The sequence below is a fragment of the Podarcis cretensis genome (assembly GCF_951804945.1).
Source record: "Podarcis cretensis genome assembly, chromosome: 1".
Lineage (NCBI taxonomy): Eukaryota > Metazoa > Chordata > Lepidosauria > Squamata > Lacertidae > Podarcis > Podarcis cretensis.
In genome coordinates this window covers 25,418,290-25,444,001 of record NC_137170.1, presented here as the reverse complement: position 1 = coordinate 25,444,001, position 25,712 = coordinate 25,418,290, and the positions used below count along the sequence as shown (strand labels likewise).

General features: G+C 45.1%; 2 protein-coding genes across 4 annotated transcripts in view; one reads left to right on the top strand and one right to left on the bottom strand.

Moving 5' to 3' along the window:
* KCNK10 (potassium two pore domain channel subfamily K member 10) overlaps positions 1 to 2,190 on the bottom strand; it is a 75,872-nt gene extending 73,682 nt beyond the window's left edge. Inside the window, exons 1-2 of one of the 2 annotated variants that reach the window (XM_079988917.1) lie at positions 2,099 to 2,190; positions 1,010 to 1,125 (exon numbers count right to left, since the gene is read on the bottom strand). In XM_079988917.1, the coding sequence (XP_079845043.1) occupies positions 1,010 to 1,061 (52 nt within the window). In that variant the 5' untranslated portion in view covers positions 1,062 to 1,125; positions 2,099 to 2,190. Of the gene's footprint in view, positions 1 to 1,009; positions 1,761 to 2,098 lie in introns of those variants that run through there. The other variant, XM_079988916.1, reaches the window with a different exon arrangement.
* Positions 2,191 to 25,315: 23,125 nt separating this feature from the next.
* Positions 25,316 to 25,712, top strand: part of SPATA7 (spermatogenesis associated 7) — a 52,854-nt gene continuing 52,457 nt past the window's right edge. Inside the window, exon 1 of one of the 2 annotated variants that reach the window (XM_079988838.1) lies at positions 25,316 to 25,483. In XM_079988838.1, the coding sequence (XP_079844964.1) occupies positions 25,423 to 25,483 (61 nt within the window). In that variant the 5' untranslated portion in view covers positions 25,316 to 25,422. The remainder of the gene's footprint in view (positions 25,484 to 25,712) is intronic. The other variant, XM_079988837.1, reaches the window with a different exon arrangement.

The following is a 25,712-nucleotide window of genomic DNA, read 5'->3' as shown; positions in this document are numbered from 1 at the left end:
CTGTTAGAATATTTCTATTCAAGTTTATGGTCATGCATTTTCAACTGGTTCCAAAACCTAAACGGATCCTTACACCCAGATAAATATGTGCCACACTCCCAAGAAGAATAATAAACCAAAAGGATGCTACTGGGCATTTATTTCACAATCAATACATGCTACAAATAACTGGAAACAAGCATTTGTGTGTACCCCTGTGCTCTAAACAACTCCGACTGTTGTACAGAAAGCCACAGCAGTGACACGTACGCGAGCCTTGTGTGCTATACCATCACCCACCCAAACAGTCTTCTCACAACACAGCCTCCGCTTAAACACAGAGTTAATCCACCCACCCACCAAGGCAGGAGTGCTAACTCAGTTGTTAACAGGGTGACGACCCAACAGCTGAAGGTCTTGTCAAGCTTTGTTATTTACCATGCCTTTATGACTGCAATCCCAACAGGAGTATTACCGCATTCACTTTTTATCCCACCCACCAAGCTGCTAAGAGACATTTGACATTGAGGGCACCAAAGTGGACAGCGGATGCTCACTCTCAGCCTCCACCGCCCCTTTTACGGGAGACAATGATCCCCAGAAGCAACAAAGGAATCTCGCAAACAAAATATAAGGATCTCTAGGACCTTATCCAACCAAGACAAGTTTTCATCCAGAAGACTAAAATAGTGTATGGGGGGGAGGGTGATAATTGGAGAGTGGGGGAGCGAGAAGCAACATCACGTTTGCTTTTCTGGCTCTTGGGTTTTGTTTTGTTTTTCAGTTGGACAAGTTTCTCTCCCTCCCACTCTGCACTCCAGAAAGATCATAGCAATGTTGACCATCTTCCAAGACGGGAGTCAGCAGGGAGAGGAGGGTCAATAACAAAGCCTCCGGTCTAAATCACAGCCAAAGCCGTCTCCTTTCTCCCATTCATTAGGTAGGAGGAATAACAATCCCAGTTAGGAAGATGGGCAACAAAGATAATTTAAAACACAAACAAAAAAACGAGTGAGAAAGCAACACCAACCTTGAGGATCCCAGTTCACCTGTTTCCTTGGAGTCTCAATTGGAAATTTCATCGCTTCCTTTGCACCAGGATGGGGAAAAGGCTAAATGAAATCCTAACCTTTAGCTGGCTCGGTGCTGCAACCAAACAAACAAATTAATTTCAGATCGGGGGAGTCTGCCGTTGGGAGTGTGTGTGTAAGGAGGGAGAGAGAACTAGTGGTTGCCAGGCAAAAACAAGCTACACGTGAAAACAAGGCAGAGTGGGCTTTGCACTGGAGAGCAAGTGGCAAAGGAAGCAGCCGTGGAATGAGCTTTGGTACAATTTGAGAGGGAGTCGAAATCGCCTGCTGGAGAAAGGAGGAAGTCAGATCCAAGGCGCTGCCTGGTTTTATACGCGCTCCAGCAGCAGTTGGCTGGTCTTCTCACCCGTCCCTTTTTTTTGCAGATGCTCCTTTGGGCGCTGCTGAGCTTGCCCACTGCAGCATTACACGCTGGGCTGGCGCACACGTGAATGCATCGTCCAGCCAGATGCAGATCTCAGGCTGCCAGGGAATCTCGCCAGCCAGTCACTCAGTCAAGCCTCGCCTGAGAGCCAGACAGCCACTGCCGCTGCTTCCGGCCTGCGAATGCATTTGGAGAAGGTGTTCAAGCAACCCATCACCGTTCCTGCACCGCCACCAAACTCAGCAGCCACCAAGGGGCGAGCCCAGCTCGAGATGTGCGCGTGGCAGCGGGAGGGGGGAGAGAAGACACCAGGAGAAAGCAGGCGATGGAGAAAGGAGGGGGGGGAGTCACCCACTGCTGGCTGGTGGGAGCTGCAGCCGCATGGCTGGTGGGAGGGTGGGGGAGATCATCCCATCTGAATGCAGCAACAGCAAGCGGCGGCGGCGGCGGCAGGAGGCGCAAGCTAGACGGAGAAGGAAGCGCAGACTCTCCTCGAACAGCTGATCTCAAACTTCAGTGGGGGCACCTTGCCTTGGAAGAGGGGTGTGTGTGCTCCGAGGGAGGGGCGGGGGAGAGAGGGGGGGTCGGCTATACGTGGTAAGGAAAGGGGGCGGGGGTTGAGCTCCGGGTGGGGTGGGGGCGCGGGTGGGGGCTGGCTACTTACTGGCTCCCTTCCTCGCCTGGAGGAGGAGATTGCAATGCAGTGTTGTTAGGTGGAGTTTTGCAGCGGATGCGCGCTTGGCTGGGTAGTAGGAGCGGCGGAGGCGGCAGGAGCACATGGCTGGGGTGGGGGCGAGCCAACAAGAGCTGCAGAGGGAGCCCCTGCGAAAGGAAAAGAGGCAACATTGGGGCGGGGGAGGGAGAGCGAACTGGCGGGAGAAGTTTTGCCAGGCACCACGAGGGAGCCAGCGAGGCGGGTGCTTTTGGATCGCGCCAAGGACTTCCCCCGTTGGCGCAAAAAGGCGAGTCCAACGCTGAGCGCTGGCGAAGCAGCTGTGCGTGCGAAACGTCGCCGGGTTCAGTCTCCAAGCAGGCCTTGGAAGGACTCCCACCCTGAAACTCTGTAGAGCCGTGGTCACATACCCTCCAACAATTCTCTGGTGAAAACAGAGACGTCCTAAGGGAAAGCGGGAGATTTCAGGATCAAATCAGAAACCAGGACGGCTTCTGTAAATCCCGGGTTGTCCCTGGAAAATAAGGAAACTTGGAGGGTCTGTGAAGCTTAGGTTCCTGGATTGCAGTCGAGGGACCCAGGAGTTTCAGCTCCGTGGATGCCCACGTTATAAATATGCATTTTGTTTTTAATTGTCTTTTTATTGCTTTTTTTATTTCTCTGATGGCATTTTATCGCGTTACGACTTGAATCCCATAGAGTCCCATTAAAAGCCTACAACATCTAGCACAGTGCATTACCATTGCTATGGCAAGCAGAAATATCATTAAGCGGTCAGCCAAGACCCACAGCAATTTTCTAGTGGTCCGTGGAGGCAGTGGCGTAGCGTGGGGGGTGCAGGGGGCCGGGCGCAACATCTGGGGGGGGGCGCTCGCACTCGCAGCTCTCTGCCCCTAACTGGTTAGGGGGCGCAAATTACTTGCCTTGCCCCGGGTGCTGACAACCCACGGTATGCCACTGCGTGGAGGGAAACGTTGGGGAGCCGTTGGGGTAGAGACAATACTGAATTAGATGGAGCAGTTTGAGCATCATCAATGTCATGGTCTGGCTGGGTGCAGAGGAGTGGTGGGAGGTGCCAATTGGGGAACCCCCCAAGAGAACCCCCAGGGGAAGAAGGCTCAGAGCCAGGGGGTTGGTGGTGGGGCTACAGTGAGAGTTCAGAGGAAGCAAAGTTGGGGGAGGAAGTGTGGGAAGCTGAAGAGGCAACAGGGTTTAGTGAGCGGGAAGAGGCTGTGGCAGAGGGCAGTCCAGACTCGGAGGCAGGAGAGGAGGAGGGCCAGGAGACAGAGTCCACCTGCTGCTGCGACCAACTACCCTTTTTCCTGGTGTCCCAGACACACAGAGAAATTAAGAGAATGGAGCAACAGAGACAAGAGGATGGAGCTTTAGGCTGCTGCAGGTTGGGAGGTTGAGGACCTTTAGTCCTTGCCACTGCTGCATTGGGGTAAGACCTACTGGGAAGAGTTGCTGTGATCACTAAGCCTGTGCTGTTTGGTTCCTTTTAATAAAGAGTTAACTGCACTGACCCCGGGTGTTTTATTTCTCACCTGTCCCTGACTCTGGCTCCCGACAATCAGGCAGCTTCCTTCTTAGGAGGTGCAACTTCAGAGTTTGTCACTGACAGGGGGTGCATTAGGGTCCATTAGGGTGAAAGGAGGAACAGAGGTGGAGCATTGTGGGTGCGGCCCGCCCCGGGTGTCATCCCTGAGGGAGAGGTGACAAAATCCCCCCCCCCCGGGCAGATCAACGCTGTGGCGCCGTGCACCCCCCCCCCAGCAGATTGATGTTGCACACACCCTGGGTGGATCTACACTGCGCCAATCGCGCACCCCCTGGGTGGATCGAGGCTGCACCGATCGCACGCACCGCGGGCGGATCGATGCTACGCCGATCTCAAACACCCTGGGTGCATTGCATGTGGCCTTTCCAGGTGCCTGAGCGGCTAGTTGCGCCACTGAGGAGGAGCACTGCCCCTCAACCAGCCCCTGCTCACCTGCCTTCTTTCTTACAATAAGTCAGTGGTGGCTCTGTCTGTCATTGGCTCAGACTCCACCTACCAGGACCGAATTTGGTCATCTTTTGTAATATGGCACCCTGTGCGAGGCCAAAATCTGGCGTTCTCAAATGGATCTTCTCAGTTATAGACCTTATCAATTTTGGCCCCCTGGCTCAGTGCTCTCTGTGGGGGAATCGCCCACACTGCCCTAAATCCAGCTCTGCACTGCTGGTAGTTCCACCCTTCCTTCCATCCTGTCAGTGCCAATGGGCAGCCACCGCCTCTGTATTTAATGGGAAATGTGCATAGAATTGCAACCTCCATGGTTTCAGACCTTCTGTGTTTGATTATTTCCCCTCCACATGGCATAAGAAGAACTTTCCTTTCTGAAGCAAAAGCCATGCACAGTTATATGAAGGCCATTGGAACAAGTTTTCTGCATTCAGAACCACAAAATGGCCGGTGCAAGACTCATCACAGATAAACAGCAAATTAGCCAACACACTTGCCCGTGGTTTGCTAGCACAAGTCCAATGTAAGGTAAATACTATCCAAGCAAGGCATTCATTGTGACTAGATCCGGAACTGGGGAATTTGTGGCCTTCCAGATTTTGTTGGGACTACAACTCCCTTGACCCTTGACCTTTGGCATCAGCTGACTGGGACTGACGGGAGTTGGGGTTCAACGCCATCTGAAGGGCCAAAGTTTTTCCATTCCTGGACTAGAGGATGGTAGCTTTTACTATGTTTTGAAGGGACTGTGTTCATGGAGGAAGACAAAGAACGACACTTTGGTATTCCTTTCTGCAACTGAAAAGAAGTATGGAAATTTTGTAACATATGAATGAATAATAAAAAAAAGCTCCTTTGAAAGTAGGCAGGTACCAGTTCACCCTTTTCCTGATAAGTGTCCTTCTATTATAATTATTTGTAAGGGGGGAAATTTCTTTATCAGATTTTTCTTTATGCTGAAAGGAAATTTCCCTCCACTTCGGAGCACTGGATTCTTTGCTGTTCATACACACGCACACAGCTTGCATTGCTACAGCTGCTGTTTGCTAGTTCTGCCCTGTTCCTCCCACTCCGGGGTTGACTTCTGGTCAAAGACAGGTTGGCACCAGAGGACCCCCCAGGGAGGATCGGCTGGTTCTGGAGACGGCGGAATCACAGCAGCCTTGCACACTTGACTACACTCACCCAGACAGAAAAACGAGACAATCTTCAACTCTGTTGAGACTTGGAATTAGCAGTGTGGCTGCTTAGCCCAGTCAGTGATTTGGGTGTTGCTTTTAGACTTTGTATATGAGGTTTATTTTTTCCTGTTGCATAGTGAATATGCACATTGTCATTGTTTAGATGCTTTTGTTCTAAGCAGCTTACAGAACAAGTGTACAAATGCCCACCAATATTTTATATAAAAGAGCAGATACAGCTCAACCCCGTCACACTAAAAAACAAGCAGAAAATTAAGGTCCAAAAGCGTGGGTGAATAAAAATGGGGTTTTTTGCCAGGTGCCTAAAAACAGATAGTGATGGCACCAGATGTGCCTCCCTGTGGGGACCATTCCACAAACGGGGAGCCACCACTGAGAAGGTCAGGTCTCATGTCATCACCCTCTGTACCTCCCTCTGTGGAAACACACAGAGTAGAGTCTCAGATGCAGGGACGCCAGCTCCTGGGGGTTGAGCCCTTTTGGTGGCCCCTATATTTTGAGGGTAGGGGCCAAAGCGCAGAGATGAGTGTGGCATGCCTCCATTGGCTGGCTCCTCATCCTCCTGCCATGGAGGGGAAGGAGGGTTGGAGCAGACTTCCACTGGTGGCAGCACAAGAGGAGGCAGAGGAGGCGTCACCAGCCTTTGAGCTGTATGGCCCCCATGTTTGGTTCCACCCCTGGCTCCTCCTTGTGTCCTTATGTCTCGCATGCGAAGTCGGGACGTCAGCCCTCGCAAGTGGGCGCCTCTTCTCGGATGATGAACACTGGGTCAAGGTTGGTTCATGGGGCGGTGGGGGGTTTGAACCACCCATAGGCCCAAGTCACTTGAGCAATCAAAGTATCTGGAATGCTGTTTTGCCGCATACCTGCCTTAAGGGCCAGATCACCACACCCAGTCCATTCAATTTATGCAGTAGATGATGGAAAAGATGATTACACACACTGAAATAGGTCCAGAAGGTGATCATTAAAATGGGCTCCTTCTCAAAACACACTGCATAAGGAGCTATGCAGGGCAGCAGTGCTTTTGATGCTCAGGTTGTACCATGTCAGTGGCAAATTGATTGAATTGTTCATCATGAGCCCAAATCGCTTTCAAGCATGCCACTGCTCAGTCCATATAAACCGTGATTTGTGTCTCCATGAACTGTCCCTCACATTATTGTTTGTGTTTTAATAGTTGAGCAACAGCATTTCATACTGGTCTCTTTTTGTGCTGTTCTGACAATGTTTTATGCTGTGTTTTTTATGACATTTCTGTCAAGATTGTTTTATTGACTTGTTTTGTATTTGATTTGATGCTATAAGCCACTCAGAAGACTTTGGCCTATGAGAAGTCCAGAAAATGTATAATATTGGGGGAATCACTGAGTTGTGCACTGCACAGAGTTCTACATCTGCAATGGGACATCAGAGTGCAGGAGGGAGAGAGTCCCACTGTACAAGCAAAAGTCTCTTGCATGAGCAGAGCATCATTGGAAACATTCCATTATGTTTTCTCCAAAGTGTTCCTTTAAAAAAACTGCCAGTACATCTTGTCCAGGAGCCTTTGGAATCATCCCAAAGTTTGTACATTGCTATTGGAACAGGAAGAGGGGAAAATAATGGTGGCGCCATTTAATTTGGCATCATTTTGGTATGTGCAAGGAAGAGCGTTTCCATGAATGACAGTTAAGTTGTGGCAAAAAGCATATAACAAGTTTCCATGAAGTTTTGTCAGTTTGCATTCCATCTTTCTCCCTAATTTTGACACCCCCGTGGAGCTCAGTTGCTGTCGATATAGTAGGGAAAGGAGTTGCCAGGCGGCACACAGACATGGCAGGAATGATAATGAGCTTGTTCTGTCAGACTTGGATTTAACGTGATTGTTGCTGCTATGGGACCAGGACAAAGACTTGATTTCCTCTGAATGGAAGAAAATCCCATTGAAGTCTGAAGAGGCTTTGGGATTCCAAGTGACACAAGTTCAGCAACCCTGAATGGAAAACAGAATGAGATTAGGCTGTGCTTTACAGTCATGTTAACAATAACACTGATTGTAATCGGGGGAGCTTAGACTGTTCGAGGTTATCTTTTCCTAAACCCACATTGAGGGAGGTACATTGCAAACCCGGACCTTCTCCAGATATCAGTGAGGCCTAGAAAGAGTTCTTGTAAAATCACCTTTGACACACCCACCCACCCAATGCTTGTAGAAAGTGCCTTACTGGTCTTTCTGGAAAAGAAAACCCTCTCCTTCCTGACAACATGGCTGCTTAAGAAGTAGAGCTGTCTTGGCCTGAATATTCTATTATTATTATTATTATTATTATTATTATTATTATTATTATTGCAGTGGTACCTCGGGTTACATGCGCTTCAGGTTACATACGCTTCAGGTTACAGACTCTGCTAACCCAGAAATAGTGCTTCAGGTTAAGAACTTTGCTTCAGGATAAGAACAGAAATCGTGCTCTGGCGGTGCAGTGGCAGCAGGAGGCCCCATTAGCTAAAGTGGTGCTTCAGGTTAAGAACAGTTTCAGGTTAAGTACGGGCCTCCGGAACGAATTAAGTACTTAAACTGAGGTACCACTGTATTACCCACCCATCACAGCAGGTCCCAGTTTCAGCAATTTTAAAATCAGAAGTAAAAACAGTTAAAACAAATTACAATCACAGGAATATATCCTGATGTTTTGGTGTTTCCCACCAAACCAGCTGTGATCCGAATTGAGAAAAAACAATGGCCTTGCTGCATTTTAAGCATCCTTGGTTTCACTGAAAACAAGTCCCAGCAGCTTCAAGCACATTGCTTTAGTTGCAGCACTAACAACAAAGTACATCAGACCTATAGACCTTGGGGGAACCAAAGAGAATCATAGCGAGCTGCCTTATATACTGTACCAAGCCAGACTAGTGGTCAATCTCGCTCAGTACTGTTTACACCTGGGAATTGTGGAAGCTTCTTCCAGCCTGAGGATTGCATTCTTTCTTGGCCTACCATCTTGGTGGGGGGGGGGTTGCATATCAGTGGTGGGCGGGACCAAAAGAAGAGTAGGCGGGGCCACCGTTTTCTCCCTCCCCCACTGGCCAGCTTCACTCTTAGCAAAGATTTCTCCCACTTTTGTCAATTAGGTTTGAAAACAGCCTTCAACAGAAGAATTTAACTGCAACACATGGATGTTTTCCACTTTGGGATCATAGTGCACAGAGAAGGGGGGATTAATGCTTCCTCCCCCGGCTGTGATTCCCTCTGAAAATGCCACCCCTAATAATTAGAAATGAGCTTTGAAAGAAGGTAAGGATTTGCTGTATATGATTGGGTAAAGAGGAACACAAAAAAGGGAGGCATGAGGGAGTCAAGAAAGGAAGTTTTTGTAAGCATAAATTTAAAAGTTGGAATTTTTACTTTTAATTTTTTCTATGTGTATTTGTGACTGTTTTTGTCTTTCTTCATTTTTGTGGTTGTTATGTTTCTTTTTTTTGTAAAAGCAAATAAATATTTTTTTTTTTAAAAAAATGAAAATGCCACCCCTTGCACTATAGTTACAATGCACTGTCGCACTGCACCAACAGAAGGCTGTTTTCAAACCAAATTGTGTGGCATGGGGGAGGGTCACAGCACATAAGGGCGGTGGGATGAACCTCTCTCCAGCTGTGACAGCCCATGCCACAGTTAACTCTTGAATAAAACCACCTATTGGTTGCAATAGGATGTTTTTTACAAGCTGAAAACCCAAAGGGAGGTGTAATGCAGGCCAGTTGGAGAGGCCCTAGCCTAATGCACTGGCCTGGATGGTGTGTTCTCAGACTTCTATTTATTGGTGGAATGGGACAGGGGAGGTGCGAGACCAGCCACTGCAATTGGGCAGTATAAAACTTCTGCATTGACAAGCCCTGGAACCCTGACTTTATGTTGCTGCCTGGTCAACAGAGCAATGCCTTTTTCCTGCAGGGAAATTAACTCAATGGTAGAGAGCATATGCTTTGCATGGAAAAGGTCCAATGTTCAGTCCCTGGCAATACCATCTAAAATTACTGAGTAGGAGGTGTGGGTGAAATACACTCTACCCAGCTCCCTAGACAGCCTCTTCCAGTCAGTGTTGTGGGCCTCTCAGCTCTGTCAGGTTTGGCAGCCTTGGGCAGATCAGGAAGAGGAGAAAGAAAAAGGGGCAGATGTGGGGCTGGAAGACTGCCCCCCCGGGGATGGAGGAGAAAGGTCCTCCCCTTGTGATTCTAGATGTCAGGGAGAAACAAATCTGTCAGCTTCCTGCTCTGCCCCTCTGGCAGAGCACTGAGCCTCATCAGGGAGGCAGGAGGACTTTGACCAGCTGAACAGGTGGAACAGATGGCAGAGGAGCTGGAGACAGAGGGGCAGGACATAGTCTTGTTGCCAAGAACTAGATGGCGCCTTCATGGGTGGGATTAGATGCACCATCCAGATGGAGCACATGGACATGTGCACAGCAGACTCATAGGGCGAGAGAGTCCCATGAGTGTGCTCCCCTTGGCTCATCTTTAAAGGCTTGGCAGGAGGGACATGTCACCTGTTGGGACATCTTTGTAGTGCCCGTTATGAACTTATTGCCTTGCTTTGGAATCTGGACTTCTGGACTTTTTGCTTGCTGCTGAGCCTGTACAGTGGCACCTCAGGTTACAGATACTTCAGGTTACAGACACTTCAGGTTACAGACTCCGCTAACCCAGAAATAGTACCTTGGGTTAATAACTTTGCTTCAGGATGAGAACAGAAATCGTGCGGTGGCAGTGGGAGGCCCCATTAGCTAAAGTGGTATCTCAAGTTAAGAACAGTTTCAGGTTAAGAACGGACCTCTGGAACGAATTAAGTTCTTAACCTGAGGTACCACTGTACTGCTATCAGCCTGAATAAAGACCTTTCCCTTACTTTCCAGTAAAAGTCACTGCTGTCATGTTTTGAGACAGGAGTCTGGCAGTCAAGGTAGACTTTGATAGGCTAGATGGACAAATAATTTAACTTGGTGTGAAGCAGCTCTCTATATTCCTGCCAATTCCAGCTCCCGTTTCTCAGACTTTCAGATCCAGCCACTGACCTCAGCAGAAGAAAACATCATTCAGATGCAGATTTGGATAAGATTACAAGAAGTGCTACAAAGACACCTAATGAAATCACACATTGCCGGTAATTAACATTGATGTTTTTATTGCTGCATTGTAAATTTGTAATCCGTGGTGACGTATTTCATGTAGTTAAAAGTTATACACTATCCCAAGCCCACATTCCCAGCATCCTTGCACTCCTGTCTCAGTGACGTCTATTCTGGCTTGGTCATGTGCACAGAATGGAAGATGGCAGGATCCTCAAGGACGTTCTCTATGGGGAGCAGACTTCCAGCACCAGGCCAATTGGCAGACCAACTCTGCATTACAAAGATTTCTGCAAATGTAACACAAAGGCTGGCAACATCAACATATGTAGGAATCCCTTGCAGTGACCACAGTGTTTGGAGACAGATGGTCAAGTTGTGGATCCATAGCAGTGGCCAGAGGAGGAATGACCACGTGCAGGAGCGTGGAGAGAAGAAACACCATGGTGCATCTGCAGCAGCACAACTGGATGCCTTCATCTGCCCCCAGTTGCAACAAAACATGTCTCTCCCATATTGGTCTCTACAGCCACAGCAGGCGCTGCAACAGCTTGACGTCAGCTCCAAAGGCGCACTCCTCCATTGTCTCCCGAGACAGATGAATGCCAGCAGTATTACTATACAGTGGTACCTCTGGTTAAGAACTAAATTCATTCCGGAGGTCCGTTCTTAACCTGAAACTGTTCTTAACCTAAGGTACCACTTTAGGTAATGGGGCCTCCTGCTGCTGCCGTGCGATTTCTGTTCTCATCCTGAAGCAAAGTTCTTAACCCAAGGTACTATTTTTGGGTTAGCAGAGTCTGTAACCTGAAGCATCTGTAACCTGAAGCATCTGTAACCCAAGGTACCACTATAGTTCTTTAAAATCATGGGTAATTCAATGGTTCTACTCTGGGTATGTCTAACAATGGATATCACCCCAGTGACGCTTTGATTACATCCTTAAAAGAAAATGTAATCTTGTGTTCTTCCTAGAATTGAGTGTGGCCATCCTTGGTCTCTTTTGGTTCTATTCCCTTCAAGTTTTCCAGTGTCCCTTTCAGTTCCACCTCTGTCTGCCAAAACTAGTCTTGTGTCATAAATTATAAATCAATAACAATATAGAAACAACACATTATTCTAGTATAAGGCTGCAGTGATAGGTAATTTTTGGCATTGTAATCAATTAAATCCGATCCCTTTCTTTTTTTAAAGCTGCAAATATAAGAAAAACCCCATTCTTTGTTACACGTTTAAATTTAACCTGATGTGAATGACCAGATCTCAAACTCTAAACTGTAATGGTTGTCACTCTTCTGTTCCATTTGGAATGGTTTTATCCATTTTTATAATTGTATATTCTACGGTTGTAACCTACCCTGGGACCTTATAGTGATGGGAAGGTAAGAAGTCTTATAAATAAATAAAATAAATGTCATGGATATTATTATTATTCACACCATCACATTAGGTCATTGATAATCTTATGAGTTGTCCAGACCTTTGTTTTAAACTGGAATTAAAAAAATACTTCAGTGCTGCTGTGGCTGCAGTGGTGTCTATGGTGTTTTCAAGGCTCATTTTCTAAGTGCCAAGAATTTCGTCTCCCATATTAATGGGACTACTCACAATTCATTATTTATGAACAGAGCATTATGTCAAGAGTGCCAAAAAAAGTTGTCTTGACATCCTCCAAATGGCTTAAGCAGCTCATGACAAGCCAGTAGTATTCCCTTTGCATGTTGAAGCTACCCAGGGTCAGAAAAGTGCAATGCAGCTGATAAATGCTATCGGCAAATCGTGCTGAATTATTTCCACACCTTTAAACTGTAATTACCACCAGGTTTAATTGTGTGGTGGTGTTCCTTCTGAAATATAAAAATATTCCACCAAGCAATAATTCATGTTCCGCTTTGTACCTGTCATTGCGGTGTTTGATGGAGGAGGCTCAAATTAGACTGAAAGCACCAATTGATCCATTGGTGTTTTATTGATTAACTGATGGTAGGTTTCAATCTGGGTTTTTCTTTGTGGTTGTCAGACTGCTGACTTTACTGTGAATACTTAAAGGGCAGAGCTGCATTAAGGACTTAAACAGGTTGACGTAGCATCCCCTTTCCTCGTGGTACCTTCAGAACTACTTGGGGGTGAGGAACAACTGTAATTCATTAAGGGTGTCGGGAATGGGAGCTTTGTAAGGGGTAAACTACAGGGTACAGATCCTTCTGGCAACTCCTGCAGCTAAGATGGCACCAAATATATTGCTCTGCTTTGGACCACATCAGTGAGGCCGAGAGGGTATATTTTTGTTTGGGCAGCCCAGGACCTCCATACACACTACCCAGGCTCGCACCCTGGAGAGGTCACTAACGCAGCAAGAACAATGTGGGAGACAGCAGTTACGAGTTACCAGTCTCTGCAGCCACAGCAGTTCCCAGGATTCTTTGGAGTCATGTGCTTTAAATGTGTGGCTATGAGAACAGCATGCTGGACTAGATAAACCATTGTCTTAATCCAGCAGGCTCTTCTCATGTTCTTATTCCTGCCTTGCATACCCATAAATACCCTACGACCCCCAGGTGTCATGGAGAACACTATGCTATTGTAGGTATTAAAATCCAGGTGCCACTCCAGTTGACCTGTACATTGAATGTGTTATCCTTTGCCTCGGGCAGCGGAGTGTCTTGGGCCTGCAGTGCTGCCCTCTGCTTCTGAACATCCCAAGACTGAGGGCTAATTGTCATCTTAACCACAGTGGCAAGAACTAAATCAAACTGGCAGCCTAAAAGACACATTCTTTGCAATATTCAACTTTGAAGGTCATCATATTGCATTATTACTAATAAATGCTATTTACAGTAGTATTATATGATAGTTTGTGTGTGTGTGTGTGTGTGTGTGTGTGTTAAAGTGTATGCCCTATGCTGGTGTAACGTTTCAGTTATTAACCATGAAATTGCTGCAGTAATGATCTGAACACAAAAACCTGATCTGTAGATGTTCTACAGATGTTAGCTGTCCCTGGAGAATCAAGAGATAACATTTTTCGGAAGTGCAAAACTTGTTCCTTGGCCTGTGAATCCCTTCACATTCTTACCTTAAAAAGTTCATCCAGACCGCCTACAAATTTCAGAGCAGCTTAGTAAATGGAGGAGGTAGCTTCTAACTCAGCGTTTCAGCTTCTCCTTCCAGTTCATTAATTCCATGAGCATTATGAAAGAAATCCAATATAGGTAAATCAAATTGACAAGCAATATAGTGAGATGTATTTCAGGACCTTGGACAGCTATTTGCATAATTCTCCTTTGTGGCGATCCCTGTATCCAAAATAATTGTTAATATGAATAAGCAATTTCATATTAATACCAGTAATAATATAATGGCATCAGTAATAATGTTCAGAATCTTGCCTATAATAACCACACTGGTGACAGCCTCTGAAATTACATTGAGATGTCAAATTTACTAGTCAGGTGAATGGTCTCAAGAATGAATCTCATGTCTGAACAACCAGTGAAAATATGTAGATGCCAGAACTTGCTTCTTTTAGCAACTAGAATCAGATTTCAGAAACATGGATGATTCAAAGATACACAAATTAGACTTGATTAATGTACACATGGATTGACAGCTGAATGTCTGAATTCACTGCATTAAAAAGCTTGGCCTGATGTGACACAACGGGACAGAGAGAGATTCATATTTGTGCACATACGGCATTGTCAGTATTGGCATTGATTAACTTGCATTTGTGTGGAACAAGCCCTTAGAGTATGCAAGGTGTGTGTATCACACAATTACACAATGCATTTTCATTATCTCTGGGGAAATGCAAAGCTTGAAAGGCTTGTGCATCTTGCCACTTGACTGAGAAGAACCTTTATGGATAAAATTAAAAGTCTATCTAGTCTAGGATCCTGCCTCCCATCGGTGACCAACCAGGTTCCTCTGGATAGTACACAAGTAGAACTTGAAGACAATATTCTTTCCTCATGTCTTCCTCCCAGCAGCTGGTATTTAATTGGATACTTACTCTGAACCCACATATCCATCATGGCAAATAATCACTGGATTTGTCTAATTTCCTTTAAAAAATATGTGTTCTAGTGGCCATCACCACATCTGGTGGAAATGAATTCCATGGAGTAATTATGCAATGTGAAAAGAAGTATGCAGAAGGATAGCTGCACTCAGCATTGCTCTTTTGCCTATTGGGATTCACTGAGTGGCAAAATGTCTCCCCCCCCCCCACCCCCAAAAAAGAGACCTGTTTACCACAAGCAGAAGGTGCAGTTTTGCCTTCCACCTCAAGCATCAATATGGGTTGAATGTTGGACTGCAAGGTTTTGCATGACCAGACCCCATGCAGAATGTCTATTAGTATAATAATAATAATAATAATAATAATAATAATAATAATAATTTATTATTATTATTTATACCCCGCCCATCTGGCTGGGCCTCCCCAGCCACTCTGGGCGGCTTACATAAAAACCAAAAATACAGTAAAATAATAAAAGTATCATTTAAAATCCATCAGAAGGATTATCTCTTCCCATATGTACCTACTAGAGCCCAGAGACCATCGATGGAAGTCCTTCTCCTAATGCCTTTGCAAGCTGAGATTCAGTAGCTGGACACAGAGAAAGGACTTTCTGAGCAGTGGTTCCTCAGTTATGGCATGCCCTCCTATATTATCTATCCCTTTGTTAGGCTTTGTATTAATTTCTACTAGTCATGCTCTTTAGACTTCTTGGATTTAAAATTATTATTTTTAGTGTTAGTGTTGCTATATAGAATTTGATGGGTGTGGATTTTTGTGGTTTTAAACTGTATTATTCTTTGTGAATCACCCTGAGAACAATTATTGTTGGGCAACTGATACATTGGATGGATGGATGGATGGATGGATGGATGGATGGATAATAGGATAGACATCAGGAGCCAACTTGCATTTTTACATTTCCAGGCACATAGCAAATGTATCCTGGCATTGGTTTCTTCACAACTTTCATATACAGAAAATTGGAAAGCTAGTTAGCTAGATTTGTGTGTTTCTCTTCTGCCATCAGGCAGGAGAGAGAAAACATAGCACTAAGTATATTAAACTGCCCCCCAAATATAAAAACTGGCACCTATGACAAAAGCAGTACCAATGTTATTTTCCATCTTAATAAGTTTAACTTTCTGGGTGAGAGCATAATGAGAAAGCAATTGCTTCTGTGGTATGAACAAGGGGATGCAGCACTTTGTCACTCATGGTGAGGCTGTCACTGCAAACTAAATCGGCTGTCAGACTCTGGGGTGTGTGTTGCAGCCATGAACAACAGCTGGTGTTTCAAGGCATTCTATAGATTCCCAATGCATACCGCTGGGAAAGGTGTAGCATAACACAATTTACAGGCGAATTTTAATAGAGACAGGATCTTGAGAGCCAGTGTGGTGTAGTGGTTAAGAGCGGTAGTCTCGTAATCTGGGGAACCGGGTTCGCGTCTCTGCTCCTCCACATGCAGCTGCTGGGTGACCTTGGGCCAGTCACGCTTCTTTGAAGTCTCTCAGCCCCACTCACCTCACAGAGTGTTTGTTGTGGGGGAGGAAGGGAAAGGAGAATGTTAGCCGCTTTGAGACTCCTTTGGGTAGTGATAAAGCGGGATATCAAATCCAAACTCTTCTTCTTCTTCTTTCATATTATTTCATAACCTGATCTACCTCACCATGATCCAACTGCCTAGAACGGATCTCTGTAGGGTGGATATTATAATTAAGTGATGGAGATGTGCATAAAGGAACATATTTTTTCTAGGAACTGAGATGGCAGAGGATAGCAAAAAAGGAGGTTTGTGAGTCAGGATGCAACCAGGAGCAGGGTGATAGGACTTAGCTACTATGAACAAGGCACGTGCAGCATATTGGGGTTTTATCATGCATGCTTTCCATTGGAATTGCTCGCAAAACCCAGTTGGATCTTGAACTTGCAGAAGGTGTTGCCTGCATGTGGTCCCCCCCCCCCATCATAATGGCTAGAAATTTGGGGTTCGAAACGGAAATTGCATTTGTTTAAAGATAAAAGACTCTGAATCAAATTTGGCACCAGATTCCTGAATCTACAGCATGTAAACAGAAGTACAGAAATTGGTTTTCTTTAATAATACTCCAGTTATAGACAGATTTTTTAAAATGATATAAGATGGCTAAACTAGACCATGATGTGGATAATTTTCTATCATTTTGCATTATGAGCAGCCTTGTGAAACCATTTAGGAATGATGACTAGAGTTGGGTGCTTCCTTCCTGTAGTTGTTTAATTGATAAAGTCTTGAGAAGGAACTGACTTTCATGAAATACTGAACATTTTCTCTAGAAAAATCAGTCCTTACAAATTATATTCTGATGGGAGAATATTGCATTACTCAACTTCTTCAAAACTCTATGTTAACAATTAGAGCTCTAAAGCCATTTTCATCTTCCCATATAACTGCTTTGTGCTCAGTAGAATTGAAATAATAACCTATGATTAAGCTTGACATTTGTGTCAATATAAACATCATTAAGAAGCATCACATTGCAATTGTCGCTTCAGTTCCTGCTCCTAATATCATACAAGTGCGTAGATATACGATTTATTTGCTTGACCAGATTCTATAACAAAATAGCAAAATGTAACATTTACTACTAAATGTTAGAGTTAACCATTGAACTACAAGTCTGTCCATTGCTCAAAATACAGCCTTCAACTTTGATGGCTTCTCTTGTCATAGTGGAACCATCCATCACATCACTTTTAAAATACAATTGGTGCTGTTTTCCTATAGCTTTTGTTGTATCATCCAGTTACCAGCATTAGCAAAAAGGGAATCTGTTTCCTGTAAATCCATCCAAAGTTTCATGACTATTGAGAAGATGGAAACATTTACCAAGAGACTCTTCAGTTGCAAGGCAATGGCATTTTTAAAAGAGCCAAACTCCCTGTTACTTCTTCTTCTTCCTCATCGCCACAAATACAGCTATGGGAATTATAGGGCATTTTCCTTGACACACAAGCACACCCATCTAAAACAGCTGTCATCAAGGCAAGTGCTTTAGCCGGTAGATGTTTGCTCTGGTTGCTTTCACAAGTGTGCTGAAATTGTTTCATTGCATAGCAGGCACAACAGTGGAATACGTTACCACAGTTGAAGCCTGTTGGATTAAAGCAAAAGTGGGGAACCTCAAGCCATTCAGTTGTTCCTCCCATTAGCCCTAGTCAGGATGACAGGATTTGTGGTCCAACAATTTCCTAGAGGGCCACAACTTCCCTGACTCTGGTATAAAGTCTGACCAGCCTCATTTATTCTATGAACCGTCCTGAGATCTTTTGATGAAGGGCAGTAAATAAATAAAATGAATAAATGCAACTAATCCCTAACAGAGTATTGTTGTTGTTTAGTCGTTTAGTCGTGTCCGGCTCTTCGTGACCCCATGGACCAGAGCACGGCAGGCACTCCTGTCTTCCACTGCCTCCCGCAGTTTGGTCAGACTCATGTTTGTAGCTTCGAGAACACTGTCCAACCATCTTGTCCTCTGTCATCCCCTTCTCCTTGTGCCCTCCATCTTTCCCAGCATCAGGGTCTTTTCCAGGGAGTCTTCTCTTCTCATGAGGCGGCCAAAGTATTGGAGCCTCAGCTTCAGGATATGTCCTTCCAGTGAGCACTCAGGGCTGATTTCCTTAAGAATGGATAGGTTTGATCTTCTTGCAGTCCATGGGACTCTCAAGAGTCTCCTCCAGCACCATAATTCAAAAGCATCAATTCTTTGGCGATCAGCCTTCTTTATGGTCCAGCTCTCACTTCCATACATCACTACTGCGAAAACCATAGCTTTAACTATACAGACCTTTGTTGGCAAGGTGATGTCTCTGCTTTTTAAGATGCTGTCTAGGTTTGTAATCGCCCCCTTACTGGAGCTGATGGGAGTTGTAGTCCAGCAACTTCTCAAGGGCCACAAGTTTCCTACCTGTGTCATATGGGAATGTTGAAAACTGGCTCCTTCTACTTCTAGAAACCACCAAGGCTGAAATCCAACCAAGATACACTTCCCCAAGATTAAAACCCATTGTACTTAGTTGGGTTTACTTATGAATATATAGGATTGTGCTTTCAAGTGTCCTGGTTTAAGCACATACACCAGCGCTGAGCTAAGGGCCTTCCTTTTTCCTTGACATCTAGTTTTCTATACACAGGTATTTATATATATGTTATTTTTGTGTGTCAAGGAAAATTCAGCCAGGTGAATTCTCATCTGCAGTCTAAAGTGGCACTGGCTGGAAACAGGGTTACCATTTCGGCTGCTGTTTGGAAGAACAAGGGCTTAGTTTAGCCTCCAGGAAGCATGCATCTTACATCGTGGTCTATTTTTGTCTCTACCATCCTATTCATTAATCAGGGGTAAGTAGTGGGAGACAGCTGGCCTCCCGTTGTTGTCATTTGTTTCTTATTCATGAATAGGAGGAGGAGGAAATCCAGCTGTTGCGAACATTAGGCTCATAACAGTGTCACTGTCTATGGCATCTTTACAGCTGTGGGTGCTGCCATGGGAACTGACTCACAGTTTTCTTCTAGCTCATAATAGGCTTGCTATATATTGATATTCCAGAATGTCAGACTGCCTGGTAGTGCAGGTAGCCCTAAACTCAGTAAAGCACACATTATTTCATTGTCTGTAGACCCTTATTTCTTTTATGTTCACTGAATTTTTCAATCACCACTAAACCTGGAAGCTGAAAATACTTTTTCAGATACAAGGTCAGTTGTGCCATTTACTGCAGAGAATGCCACAGGATATGGAGTCTAATGGATTGAGAGTAGTTTAACCTTCCTTACAAAATCATAAAGCAAGTTTTTATCCCAAGCTATAGTAGATAAGTCTGAAACTACAGTGCTGCTGCTTGCTATAAAGAGAAAGCCCAGCTCAGCCAAGGGATGAAAACTCTTCACTTAGCAAACTATCAACTTTCACCTTGCATCCACAACTGCCCTACACTTACAAAACCAGAGTTCAAAGACATGCTCCAACCTGGCAAAAATACTTGGGTGAAAAGATGAGCCAGTGATGGGTGTGGCCTTGGAAGAGGCGGTGGGATGCCTGGGACTGAAGACTGGGAAAACAGCACCTAGCAGACTGAGAAAAAGCTGGATATTAAGACAGCGAGATGCTATCCCGGAATGCATGCTTTGAATATTTTAATAATTGTCACATACATAATCAGCTGACAGAGAATCAGAAGACCCTCTTTTTCTTTGACTTTATGTCTCTTCTTAGCTTGTTTTTCTATTATCTTTGATTCTCTCTCTGTTAAGTCTATCTATATCTATGCTTTGAATTTTGAAGTTTCCTATCTTGGATTGATGGAGATACACTCAGGAAGATGATAGACAGAAAAAAGAAAGGCCCTGTGTGAGGGGCAGGGTAGAGAGGATGTCCCAGAGCGGAAGGCTGGAGGAAGAAGGGGAAGCTCCCAGATGAGACCTGGGAAGGTTCACTCTTCTGCATGTGGAATAACAAGATATAATTGTGATAGCGGGCCTGGTATTTATTTATTTTTCTTCTTCTCTTCTTTATTTTTTTCTCTTGCTTATTCTTGCTTCTTTCCTATTTATCCTCTTTAGATTAGTTTGGCTTTTAGTGTATTTTATGTTGAAAACTCTTAATAAAATTGACTTTTAAAAAAATGGAAGAGAGGGTGGTCTGGGCATAATTCCAAGAGCCAGACAGAGCGGCCCCCAGAGCTACATTTGTCCCCAGGCCTGAGATCACTCCACCCTATGCAAATCTATCCTTCTTTACACATGTACCTCTGATTGGGGACAATCAGGTTGTGTATCCACAGCAGTGGCCGGAGGAGTGACCGCTGAGAAGAGTACAGAAAGAAGAAACGTCATGGTACACCTGCATCAGCACAAATGTATGCCATCATCTGCCCAAGCTGCAGCAAAACATGTCTCTCGCATATCAGTCTCTACAGCCACAACAGGTGCTACAACTCCCCGGTGTTTTGACATCACTCCTGAAGGCACACTCCTCCAATTGTCTCCTGAGGCAGATGACTGCCAACCAAAATATCTGGAAATTATAACCCGTCCCCCTTTTAATGCCCTTGATTCAATACTGAAAAAATATCCCATGGTCCACCCAGAACTCATGCCTAGTTCCAGCTCTTCACTTGGCAGAGGTTCAGCAAAAGGTTCAGAGACCTGAAAGCCCATTACCATCTTCTCCAAAGTTGGAGTTTCCTCGTATAAGATCCTTTTCGCAGAGTAATCCCCTCCCCTATTTTTTAATAGCTCTTAACCTGCCCTAGCTCTAAGCCACCCCTAGGGTCTGTCCATGTAATGCTTTTGCTACTTAGATGACTTCACAGCTGCACCACAAGAGCTTCAGTTTGTCAGCTGCCCACATGCCGCACTGAACCACTGGGAACTCTTGGTCCCATCTGAATCTTCAACCAAGAGTCTCCTGGCAATTAGACCATCTGCGTTCAAGGTTCAAGCAGACAGGGCACGCATACAGAAGCATTCTCAGCACCTGCCTCACAAACTATGGAATTCACCCTGGAGATTTTCCAAAGCCAGTGTTACAGAATGTCTCAAAGCATGTAACAAGTTTCATGAATTTTGGGCTTCACAATCCCCACTCCCGAATTTGGAAATAAATTCCATTAGAGTCAGTGGGGTTTATTTCCCGTTCTGCATATACATGGCTAAAAAAAAAGGCTATAAATCTGTTTTACATTATCATAAAACTTCTTCTTTTTAAAAACTAATTTGAGCCATTACTTTTGTTATTTTAGCCTGCCATTTAACGCATATAGCCATACTTTGGGAATATGCATCTTCTTGATCGTTAATTATCGCAAAGGGGCATTTGCATATGTCACATTAGGCTGGTGTCACCTGGCAGAGGAAGTAAAGATTCAGAATTTATGGCCTGGGTGACTAAAGTCAGATTCTCAACTTCTTGACTCTTCCAGTTAACGCTGCTAATTAGTGTCTGTGTTCTTTAATGCCTGGCATTTCAAACTGAAACGGCGAGAATAAAACAGCTCTTAGCAGTGATAAAGTATAGCTGCAGTTTGTCCTGTCCTCAATTCCACTCCAAAAAGTTTATAGGAGGAAATGGGTGAACAGAAAATGGTGCCGTTTAGGTAGAAATACAGAAGCGGCTTTTCTTACACATCAACCACCAATTTTAACTAACCCATAGGGACCTTCCCCATACCTCAGCATCTGCTACAGAGGCCCTATACTGGGTGCCTCTGACAAATGAAGTGGGTCACCAACAGGGAGATGTTGGTGAGATTTGGATTTTATTAATAGTGTTTTTATGTGTGTTTTTTAAAAAAATTGTTTAATCGTTTTTTCAATACAAACATCAACCGCAAAAGACACATACAACAAAATCCATAATAACAATAACAACACAATTTTACAATTCAGATTTGAATACACTGATATACCTACAACTACACCTTTTTTAACAATATTTTCCCACCTCTCTCTCTCCTCCCCCTACTTCTCACCACTATCCACCTTATTGGTTAAATATTCGTTCCAAATTTCTTCATATTTATCCATTGTTATTTTGTGTCGACATGCATTTCATTCGTATATAGCTAATCTGTCCATATTATCAATCCATATGCTCAATGGAATCTTTTCAGCTCTTCCAATTCATCAAAACAAGTTTTTTTTTGCTTCTAATATAGCATGGTACATCCATTTATTTATTTTTTGACCCCTTGAAATCTCCCATGTTTGGGGTTTTTGTCATTTACTTTAATCCAGTCTTTATGTTATGGGGTGGCACAGAAATGTCATATATAAGGGAGCGGGAATTAAATTATGAAATTATGCGCTTTCAATTCTGGCTGAACAGTGCAAGAAATACGAACATGTGTTTTTTAAAGATATCCCAAAGAACTGTCATTCTACATCTGAATGTCTTTAGGTATCATAAAAGCTAGCCCAGTTCCTAGGTTACATTTCCCCCCATCCATGACATTTGCTGTTATTTGCATGGTTACATTCACAAACATATCATTAGAATGCATCATTCATGCAATTCGTGCAAAGATTATCATGGTAGTCAAGGTTAGGTTTCTAAAATTATTGAGTTCACAGGCTCATCAATGAATAAGTTGCCCGAATAACACAGCCAACTAAATGCTTTTTTAAAACATGTGTGCAGTGTACACACACAGATTAATCCTAAAGCAATTCCATGCATGCATTACATTGGAAACTGACCTTGAAAGGTGTTGTGTAAAAGACAAAAGAGGCTATTCAAGCCAATGGCAATCTGCTAAAAATTGTAGAAAATGTATTGGCACCAGTGGACCAGAATTCTGGAACAAGGGCAATTCTAATAAACTGCAGCGGACAAGAAAGAAAAGCAATAGAAACTGTTGCATAGTGTGTTGCCTGGTAACAAGGGAATAGCTGTGATGCTTTTGAAATGTTTGTTTGCTCAGTGGGAGACTGTCCCCATCCCTTTAAAAAAATATGTATTCTGTGAATGAAACCACCAACTTTTGTGGGAAACTGGAAGCCCAATGCATCAAGTGACGGTTGGGGCAGATTCATCCACAGAATTCTTCCATTGGGAAAAATGAACTTTCAGAGTACAAAAAGGTGAAATAGTAAGCTGTTGCTGTGGACAGAAATCTGGCATAGTAAAGGGGCTAGAAACTTAAAATGCACGTTTCTGCATTGTATTTGGCTGCCCCTGTCGGAGTACAATAACTAATGCAAGAACTGTTTATAGGATGTTAAAAGAATTATATACAATTCAGCCAATGCAATCCAAATTTGGTTCATCAACAGACACTATTTACAGGACCAGCCCAGAATGGAGCTGATGTACTTAAACTCATTGAAGTGTCTGCTATGAATTTTTAAAAATAAAATCTAGTTTTTGACACTAGATCTGAAGAAACATGCTCAAATGCCTTGTAAATATTGAACATTTTATAAGACATCCGTATCTTATAAAGAATGAAAATTAGTAGAATATGCTGCCTTTTGTAAACGCTCTTCAAATCAATGTGAAAATTATGCTACTGACACATTTGTGATTCTACTGCTAGCATGCAGCCAAAGCCAAGTTATAAATGGCATACAGGTAGCTCTTTCAGATGGTAAGAGTTTTTCCAGCACAGCATTCCACATTTTCTTTCTCATTTCCAATGCATTGCTCTTTAAATAAACACCACTGTTGGTTGGTTTGCTGTGTAGTGTTCATGAAACATGGTCACACTGATTTTCTGGTTAGTTCTGAATTCTCCAAACACAAGACCTGTTTTGTATATATATTGTGTGTAAAGGTTCACTGAACGCTCCCCCCTGCCCATGTCCACCAATGTACCCAACGTACACTACTGAGGGGAATGGAACCGACTGCATGGAATCAGGATGTGCTTCTGATAACAATGCATGGATACATTTAACTTTTATGCTTAACAAAGAATGTCGCACACTAGGAAGTAAAAAAATACAGTGGTACCTCGGGTTACATACGCTTCAGGTTACAGACTCTGCTAACCCAGAAATAGTAAATCGGGTTAAGAACTTTGCTTCAGGACGAGAACAGAAATTGCACGGTGGCGGCGCAGCAGCAGCAGGAGGCCCCGTTAGCTAAAGTGGTCTTCAGGTTAAGAACAGTTTGAGGTTAAGAATGGACCCCCGGAACGAATTAAGTACGTAACGAGAGGTACCACTGTATGGGTTTGTTACACAGAAATGAAAGAGGCAGAGTATAGGGGTGCTGCTTTGGGTAGCTAAGGTGACAAATACTGTATGCAGGTAGCAAATGATCACTAAGCACATATAAATAAATACCGTAGTTCTAAAAAATATCTCCAAAGCTCCAAAGCCTAAGGAAAGTGAGCATAGCAAAGTTCCATCCCACTTACACTAAAAGAAAAGGAGGGAAAGGAGGGGTATACTGTCTGACCAATCACACTGGTTCTCCCCCCCCCCCCAGTCCTATTCTCAGTAACGGAGGGGGGACAGGGCACATTGGGCAACAGGGGGGATCGCAGAGCGGAGCTGGTGGGGAAGGCTGTAGGGTGGTAGGGCCTCCCCTCCCTGGAAAATGTGCATAGGCTAGCATAGAAAACGACCTTAGGTGTTATGTACAGTACTGAGTTGAATAGGATCCAAAAGGTAGAGGTCTGATTGGTCCTAGAACAATAGGATTCAGAATGCAGCAGTCTGATTGGTCCTCAGGAGCCACCCAATCCAGCTCCAGGTGGAAGTGAATCCTCAACCAGATTGGCCTACAGGTGAATCCCGGAATTAGCCAATCAGGTGGGGCCTATTGTGTAAATAATGTATGTAAAGCAGACATTCTGGGGCACCTTCTATTCCTCCTCGCCACTATGAGCTGAATAAAGAGCAAGAAATCCACTCTCGGCTCCGAGTATATTTCATTAGGTGAAGCCAGACCCTCGCTCCACGTAGCTCAGTGCTGTTTACCTGGCTGTGGCTCTCCGGAATTTCGGAGGGGGCCCTGCTGCCAACCCCACGTAAACAGGTGGCGGCATGAACCAGGGAGTGGACCTTCCCCCTGGAAAACAGCCGCCCTTCCTACAGTCCGACACCCGCGCTCCTATACTTGGCAAGGGGTCCCCTCCGCCTTCAAGCACCACCTTTGCGCACGGCGGGACTTGCTTCTGAGGAGACCTGCTGTTCAGCCTCTACCTCTGAAGCCCCGCGCTCCTTTTTGACACGGGAGCAAGCCCTACTCGGCGGCGCAGAGAGCCGCGGCTCCGGGCCTCCTCCTCCTCCTCCTCCACCTTGCCCTTCCCCCGGTCCCAGGACGTAACGCGCCCAGCGGCGGCGGTGTCCATAGCAACCCGTCGGGCTGCCAGGCCCGCCCCTTGCCGGCCGAGAGAGGCGAGGGAGGGACGGACGGACGGAAGCCGCCGGGCTCGGGCCGCCGGTGGCCCTCTGGGCTAGGAGGAGCCTGGCGGGCCGGGCCAAGAGGATGGGAGTGAGTTTGGAGGGCGGCGGAGGTGGCGGCGGCGGCAGCAGGAGGAGGAGCCCAGGTAGAGACGCGGGCACGAGCGGGGGGGAGGAGGTCCGCCGGCATGTCCTGCGGATGGGAGGGCGGCGAGACCTGGAGGAAGAGGCTGGGGGCGCTCCCCGCCTCCCTTTCCGTGCCCCTTTCTTCTGGCGCCTACCAGGACCCATTCGCACCTTCCGCAGCTGGCCGAAGCGGTCGCTAATCCTGCACCGCCCGCCCTTCACCTGCCTCCCCCCCCCCGCCATATAGCC